This window comes from Drosophila kikkawai, chromosome 2L (assembly GCF_030179895.1).
Source record: "Drosophila kikkawai strain 14028-0561.14 chromosome 2L, DkikHiC1v2, whole genome shotgun sequence".
NCBI lineage: Eukaryota > Metazoa > Arthropoda > Insecta > Diptera > Drosophilidae > Drosophila > Drosophila kikkawai.
The window spans coordinates 27,443,225-27,451,612 of NC_091728.1; the positions used below are offsets into that span (position 1 = coordinate 27,443,225).

At 38.4% G+C, this 8,388-nt stretch overlaps 1 protein-coding gene across 1 annotated transcript; it reads left to right on the forward strand.

Moving 5' to 3' along the window:
• The first annotated feature begins 1,471 nt into the window (after positions 1-1,471).
• LOC108076464 (presequence protease, mitochondrial) lies at positions 1,472-5,005 on the forward strand. Its single transcript, XM_017169353.3, has 3 exons — positions 1,472-1,582; positions 1,827-2,382; positions 2,438-5,005. The coding sequence occupies exons 2-3, from the start codon at positions 1,835-1,837 to the stop codon at positions 4,956-4,958; spliced, it is 3,069 nt and encodes a 1,022-aa protein (XP_017024842.2). The 5' UTR covers positions 1,472-1,582; positions 1,827-1,834; the 3' UTR covers positions 4,959-5,005.
• Positions 5,006-8,388: the final 3,383 nt, after the last annotated feature.

Sequence of the window (8,388 nt, forward strand, 5' to 3'; positions counted from 1 at the left end):
CCCCCCCCCCCCCCTCAGTTTTAGCTAGCTCGTCGGAAGCGCTTTCGCCGATGGATCTGTACCAAGGGTGAGTGAGTGAAAGTGGAGTAATTCTCCAAGTTAAGAAAGCCTTATTCTGCATGTCGCCAAACGCTTGAAAAAAATAAATAAAGAGAAAATTGCACAACTAATAAATTATTGAACCAAGGCAATCTGCCAAATTTTTATTTGTTTTATTTGTGCGCTAAAATATTTTTTCACTTTTATTCCTTTCTTCGCCACACTAAAAAAAACAAAGTTATTAAGAATAATTATTTCGTAGAACTCATTTGATTGTAAGGAGAAGTTTTTGAAGTCTTTATCATTATTTATTTATTATTATGCAGTTGTTTAATTTATGTTTAATGTCTCAATTATATGTTCATTTTTTTACTTAGGAAATAAATATCTTGTTTTATGTTTTAAGAAAACTTAATTTATTCGCCTACACCAGCATGCCGCCCCAGTAGAGCCAGCGATGGTTTATAGGGGTCATCAAAAAAAATATATATATTTAATATCGGATTAGATGGCCAAGGCAGGGAGGGCTGACAATGGACCTCGACAACATCAGAGGATTCCAAGCCCTAATAGGGTCTTCCCACACACCGTCAAAGCACATTCACCGTCCGTTGAACAAACGGTCCATAAGGTTTTGTCGTTCCGAATTTTCCCAAATGGACCGCCGTTAGAACATATTAAATTTTAAACATGGTTTGTATGGCGATAATTAGGCGATAGTTTTTCGGTGAAACTCTGAAAATTTTACCATCACGACGAAAGTGTATACACACTTGGCGAGAAACAAATGAGATATGGAATTTAAAATGTGGCGCCAAAGCTACAAGCATGCCCAAAATCGTTGTTGGCGTTTTTTCTGTATATTCTTGCCCCGATATGTCCCCAATTGTTTCTATTTAATATAAACCGCCTGCCTCTACCTTATTTTAAAGATTTTGGATGCCTATACCACCTATAGACACTCTTCGGGGAATTTGCTGTTTGTTAGAGAAAAATCATAAGAAAAACTAAAATTCCTTGTCATTCATTTAAATTTAGTGCGGATAAATTCTGACGCAATCTGTGCATTTTGCTGTTGTACAACAGCCAAAATAGTTGGTAAATGCTCCATTTCAAATTTGCAACTGCCAATTCGACAGCCTTTGTTTACGTTTTCATGAGCCACAGCTGATCAATAAGCTGTTCGGATGGTGAATGCGCTTTGACGGTGTGTGGGAACACGAGTTTCATTTTTTTTAAAATCCCAAACGTTCCTCACAAATGCGCTGTGTGGGAAGACAGTATTACGAAATATCCTGAATATAGAAGAATACAATAGACTCGAGTTTGGGTCGTATCTTATACGGCTGAATATATCGCTGTTATTTTCATTAATTCAGTCGTTTTCAAAATAAGGACAAAGTGTGAACGGAATATTTTTTGTTAGTCGATAAATTTTTTTGAGATCACACCGTTGGTATATTTTTTTGGATAGGAGTTCGGTCATATTTAATTTTGCATGTTGCATTTATTATGGAAAAAAATTAAATTTTAGAACTTATAGGTAAGTTTTCGTAATTTTATGTTACAATTTAGGTAACCATTTTTATGGTACATAATTGTGTTTTGACTCCAAAATCTTGTCAAAATATGATAACTGCATTCAAGCTAACAAACATTTGATTAGTCCTCCCCGGCTGATGTAACTTCTATTGAATCGTGTTTATTTTACCGATTCAAATAAAGAAAACTACAAACAGCCTGCTGACATATACGAATCATCCTTCTTGTGTGTTTGTCATTTATAGACACGACTATGTTATCGCGATTCAAATTGCTGGGAAAGGCACGACCCAATATCTGGCGGGCTCAAATTGCAAAACATAATTGCAAGTCAGTGTCAACATATGAGAGGTACGGAGCTTCCCAAACACATGGTGAAGTTCCACAATTAATTCATCAACGTGAACATAAGTATGCAGAAGGAAAAGTATATAATGGTTTCCTATGCGAACATGTGGAGTACATTTCTGATTTCGAACTTACGTCTTATACCTTGCGGCACCAAAAAACAGGAACAGAACTATGGCACATCGATAGAAACGATGCAAACAACGTATTTTCAATAAATTTTCGAACAACTCCCTTTGATTCTACTGGGTTGCCCCATATACTTGAGCATTTGGTGTTATGCGGTTCCAAAAACTATCCGGTTCGGGATCCATTTTTTAAAATGCTTAACCGCTCCGTAGCGACATTTATGAATGCAATGACCGGTCCTGATTATACCATATATCCATTTTCCACCATGAATGAAACTGATTTTAGAAACTTGCAGCGAATTTACTTAGATGCTGTATTCAGGTAAGTACTGAAAGTACTGAAATTGTCCAACGCTTAATTGTTTTTATTTTTACAGACCAAATCTATTGTATTTGGATTTTCTTCAAGAAGGCTGGAGACTTGAAAATGAAGACATACAAGATTGCAATTCGAAGCTCATTATAAAAGGAGTAGTTTATAATGAAATGAAAGGTGCATTTTCTGAAAACTCGCAGATTTTTAGTCAGAATCTGTTAAACAACATGCTTCCTGACCACACGTATGGAAACGTGTCTGGAGGAAATCCATTAGAGATACCCAAATTATCGCACAAAGATTTAATTGAATTTCACCAAAAGTATTATCATCCAAGTAACTCGCGAATTTACTCTTATGGATCTTTTGATTTAACTAAAACACTCAAACTTCTCGATGAGGAGTATTTATCAGAGAGAACTGGGATTGACAACTCATATAGTGAGATACCACGGCAACAGCGATGGCAACAACCACGCAACGTACATATTTCCAGTAGATTGGACAATATGGGCGCAGCCTTTGACCGACAGAACCAAATAGCCATTGCGATGCTAATGTGCGATGTGACCAACTTGCAAGAGAGTTTTGAGTTAAACGTTCTGTCGGAGGTATTAATCCGTGGACCTAACTCTGCGTTTTATAAGAGCCTTATAGAACCAAATTTCTCCGGGGGTTACAATAGAAGTACGGGATACTCATCAGATACCAAGGACACAGCTTTTGTCGTTGGATTACAAGACTTACGAGTGGAAGATTTCACAAAATTCAACGAGCTCTTCGATCAAACTATAGCTCATTCCATAGAAAATGGGTTTGAATCCCAGCATGTAGAAAGCATTTTGCATAGTCTCGAGTTGTCACTAAAACACCAGAGCCCCCATTTCGGAAATGCTTTGCTATTTAATTCTACTGCCCTGTGGAACAATAATGGAGATATAGTGAGTAATCTTCGAGTATCTGAAATGATATCAAGCTTGCGAACCAGCTTAAGCCGAAACAAGACATACTTCCAAGAGAAAATTCAGAAATATTTCGCCAACAATACACATAGACTTACACTAACTATGTCCCCTGATGCGTTATATCAAGAAAACTTTAAACAGGCTGAGTCAGAGATGCTAAGGCAAATAACTGATGCTCTCGACAAAGAAAAATTTAAACAAATTTTTCAGTCTGGGTTGGAGCTGGATGCTTTTCAAAAGCTTAAACCGAATACGGACATTTTACCATGTCTGACCGTAAACGATGTAAGCGAGCCACCAAAATGGCCAAAATTGATTGTGGAAACTATTCAAAATGTACAGACTCAGATCTGCAAAGTTTCGACAAACGAGATTACGTATTTGAAATGCTTGTTTAATGCATCGAGTTTAAGTCAAGAAGAGACCCTGTTGTTACCTCTGTTTTGTAATGTTATTAACAACATGGGCACTTGTAAGTATGATTTTCGTGAATTTGATAAGCAGGTTCTTTCAAAAACCTCTGGGCTCGATTTTAAGTTGAATTTTGTCGAGAATGTAAGAGATGCAAAGAGCTATAAAATCGGCGTTATGATGGACACTTATGCCCTTGATAAAAATGTTCAAGAACTTTTTTACTTCTGTCAAGAGTTATTGCTAAACTTTGACTTTACGGATACGGAACGTCTTAAAATGCTTATTGAAAATTATATATCGAATATATCAGTGGGAGTTGCAAGTTCTGGTCATTTGTATGCCATGTTGGGAGCAAATGCATTGGTCACCGATGCCGGTAATCTTAAGTCCCTTTTATTTGGAATAGATCATATAGAGTTTATGAAAACTCTAGTACAAGACAATAATACTATTGACATCTGTAAAACGTTAAAATCGATAGGAAAAAAAATATTTTTGAAGAACAATATGAAAGTGGCTATTAACACTACGGAATCTTACCTGGCAACTGCATTACAACACTACAGAAATTTCTTGCAAACATTACCAAGTCTGGATAAGACTAAGGAAAGCACTGAAATTAACTTATTAGATCCAAGCTGTCAGCACTACATCATGGATATACCGGTTAATTACTGCGCTAAAGCCTTTTTTGCAGTTTCATATTTGCATCCGGACCATCCCAAATTGCGCGTTTTAGCGAAGCTCCTTTCGGCTAAGTATCTGCTGCCTGTTGTTCGTGAAAAAAATGGGGCTTATGGAGCGGGAGCAAAGATTAGTTCAGACGGCATTTTTAGCTTTTATAGTTACCGGGACCCACATTCAACGAAAACACTAGATACTTTCGACAAAACTTATGAGTGGACATGCTTGGAAAAAAATGTGATTGATCAACAAGCATTGTTTGAAGCCAAACTGGGCGTTCTGCAGCAGTTGGACTCTCCAATAGCACCTGGAAATATTGGCATTGATTACTTATTGTATGCGGTATCGCAAGATATGTTTCAAAACTATCGATCACGAATGCTCTCTGTGACAGTCGATGAGCTACATGCCACTGTTGACAAATATTTAAAGAAGCCGCCAACAAATTATGGAAAGTGTATTATAGGACCGGAAATTAAAGAGTTGGAATCTAGTCATGGGTGGAAAATAATAAAATAGATGTAATAACATTTTCAAGTTTATTAAAATAATATGCCTTTCATTGACATTTTATGTTTTTAGTAATTATTATTATTTATTTTTTGTTTTGCTAAAGTATAAGGATGTTTTGTTTTGTGAACAGCCGATGAATATTACAAATTATTTATCAATTACAGTTTTATTGCAAAGATGACCGTATATGTAACCGCTGTAAATTTACTACTATACTGAACGCATCGTTTTGAAATTTTGGCACTATATTTTAGTCAACAATCGAGAATTCGACTTCCGATTTTGATAAAAAGTAAGGACACTTAATCTGAGGACAGTGTGTACACCGCTAACCTAATTTTTAATTTGAGAACGCTCGGGAGATTCGCAGCAGCATGCAGCAGTGTGCATCCAGAATAAACCGTATCAAAAAAATTAATTCATTAGTTGAAAGATAAGATTAAAAGTTAAAAAAGGCCGACGTCAGTACCTGTGGAATTAATTGAACAAGATATGCCAAATTTTTGAACTTCCAGTATATCTGGAGTTATCGTGTACATGATGTAATTATAATTGTGTCATGATCGTGTACACCATTATTCAAAAGAAGACTTCAGATTTCAGACTCTTTAAACTTGTTGATGCTCATATATTGAACACTAAACGATCGCCGTTTAACTATTCATAACTTCGTAAATTTTTCTATGATCGATTTAAAACTTTGACAATATGTATTTTGGGCATTTAGAATAAAAAATAAAAATATTTAAATAACAAAGAATCCAATTGCTTCCTAACTGTCCAAAAGACGACCTTCACGAAGAATATTATTATTGAAGTTGCCAGCCATAATATATATGTATATCTAATTGGACTGTTCTTTGGATGGTTACATTTCATTTTATATAGGGGATCGCCATTGATCAAGTGTCCCAAGATTGCATCATATCCACAAGACCCTAAATCTGTATATAATTCTATGGCATGTTGCGAATCAACAAACGACGAACACAGGCTTACTTGCAACTATATTAAAAACGTTCGTTCTAATTTCGGAAAATCGTGATTCCATTTAAAGATACTTGAAGTTGAAGAATCTGTGTTATGATCTGAGAGAATCGAGGCACAAATTTATGAAAATAAGACGCCAATTCAATAAATGGTCTTACAACGGTCACTACTTACTCCGATTGAAAGAACGGATTTTTAACGTAAGGATTTTCGAGGAATTGGGTCTGATTTCTCCACCTCTCGTAAGCTCATAGCTCAGATACTGTGTAGTAGATTCGAGAAACCCACATTTGGCAACGTTAAATGATAACCCTGGTACAGTCTACACATGTAATACAATTTTCAGTCTTCGGAAAACCTAGTTTGCCATGACTAATACGTCAGCTATGTAAACTATCGCAAACAATTATGCTAAACCCCAAACGCTTTAAGGGGTTACCCGGGTTTTTAAGCTTTAAAAAATTCCTATTTTCGTAGATTTTGTGACGGTTAGTCATACCTCGGGGCTCAAGGATGGCCAGGGTTCGTCTCAGATATTTATTTGTTGTCTGAGGTGGTTGCTGCAAGGAAGTTCTCGATCCGGGTTCCAGAGGAGAAGGCCGTAGTTAGGTTATACTTGGACAAACAATTTATTGTAGATAAGGATACAAAGAGGTAAAACGGGGTTTTGGTGTTGGCAATTGCGACTATCTGCTCCAGTTCGCCGTACGCCGGCTCGGGTCGTCCTTCCTCGGATGCGTTTTGTCGCCCAGTGGTCCGCCGTCCGCTCGTCCTTTTCGAGATGCGTTCCGTCGCCCTGGGGTCCGTGGCCCGTTCCCGTGCTGGGGTTTCGAGTGGCCTAGCTTCCTAGATGAGCGAGAGTAATCGGCGAAGGCCCTAAGGTCTTTCCGGTTAGTGCAATATGCGGAGGCCCTGAGGTCTTCCACCAAGAGATCAGTGGGTAGAGGCCCTAAGGTCTTCTAAGATGGGCAGTTAGTTAGAGGCCCTAAGGTCTTCTAAGATGAGAAGTTTGTAGAGGCCCTAAGGTCTTCTAAGATGAGAAGTTTGTAGAGGCTCTAAGGTCTTCTAAGATGAGAAGTTTGTAGAGGCCCTAAGGTCACTAAGATGCGAAGTTTGTAGAGGCCCTAAGGTCTTCTAAGATGAGAAGTTTTTAGAGGCCCTAAGGTCACTAAGATGCGAAGTTTGTAGAGGCCCTAAGGTCTTCTAAGATGAGAAGTTTGTAGAGGCCCTAAGGTCTTCTAAGATGAGAAGTTTGTAGAGGCCCTAAGGTCTTCTAAGATGAGAAGTTTGTAGAGGCCCTAAGGTCTTCTAAGATGCGAAGTTTGTAGAGGCCCTAAGGTCTTCTAAGATGAGAAGTTTGTAGAGGCCCTAAGGTCTTCTAAGATGAGAAGTTTGTAGAGGCCCTAAGGTCTTCTAAGATGAGAAGTTTGTAGAGGCCCTAAGGTCTTCTAAGATGCGAAGTTTGTAGAGGCCCTAAGGTCTTCTAAGATGAGAAGTTTGTAGAGGCCCTAAGGTCTTCTAAGATGAGAAGTTTGTAGAGGCCCTAAGGTCTTCTAAGATTGAGAAGTTGTTAGAGGCCCTTAGGTCTTCTAAGATTGAGAAGTTGTTAGAGGCCCTTAGGTCTTCTAAGATTGAAACGTGCACGGAGGCCCTTAGGTCTACCGATATAGATATAGACCAGTAGTCGGCACGTCCCAAGCCCATGGGATAGGCAAAGGCTCTGCCGGCTGCGCTGTCAGCACACGGATAGCGTAAACTTCACACACACGGAACACACTCACGTCATTTTTGCTCCGTACCTCACTCACACAAATGCGCTTTTTGGTTGATTGTGATGGTGCCGAGCACTGATATAGACTGATGGGGACGCTCTTAGGTCTTCCAATATCGCTGGCCAAAAACTGAATGCCATCCCAAGGGCTGGAGCTCGCCTTATATAGCGCTCTGGAGCGATCGAGTGTGGCTGTCGCACCCGAAGAAATTTGCCATAATAGTGTGGCCAGACCCTTAGCGGGCCAGTGTGACCCTTTGTCTCTGCTCATGGCGCGCGCGCGCATTTAAATTAAACTGGCGCTCGTTGGACTTCATTTTATTTTGGTTTGTTTGTTCTTTGTTTTTATTGACTTCAGGTGTTGTCTCTTATTTACTATGTATATTTTGAGTCTTCAGGTTTTGTCTATTATTCCTATGTCTTAATATGTATATTTTGTGTCTTCACGTGTTGTCTCTTATTCTTATTTCTTAATATTTATTTATTTAGGGTAAACCCGACCCCCCTCTGTTTTCGAAAATCGGAAGCACTACGCAGACTAATATTAGTGTTGTCGTGTAGAGCATCGAAAACAAGGAAAATGGTGGTATGACAGCATTTTATTAGTCAACATTGAGATGGTCAAACGACAACAAGTTTGTTTTCCCAATTTTGACTTTCATTTTTGTGCATAAT

Excerpts from the sequence above, each read along its gene's own strand:
- LOC108076464 (XM_017169353.3), top strand. The coding sequence starts at position 1,835 with ATGTTATCGCGATTCAAATTGCTGGGAAAGGCACGACCCAATATCTGG. Across the intron at positions 2,383-2,437 it reads TACTTAGATGCTGTATTCAG|ACCAAATCTATTGTATTTGG; the intron begins GTAAGTACTGAA and ends TTATTTTTACAG.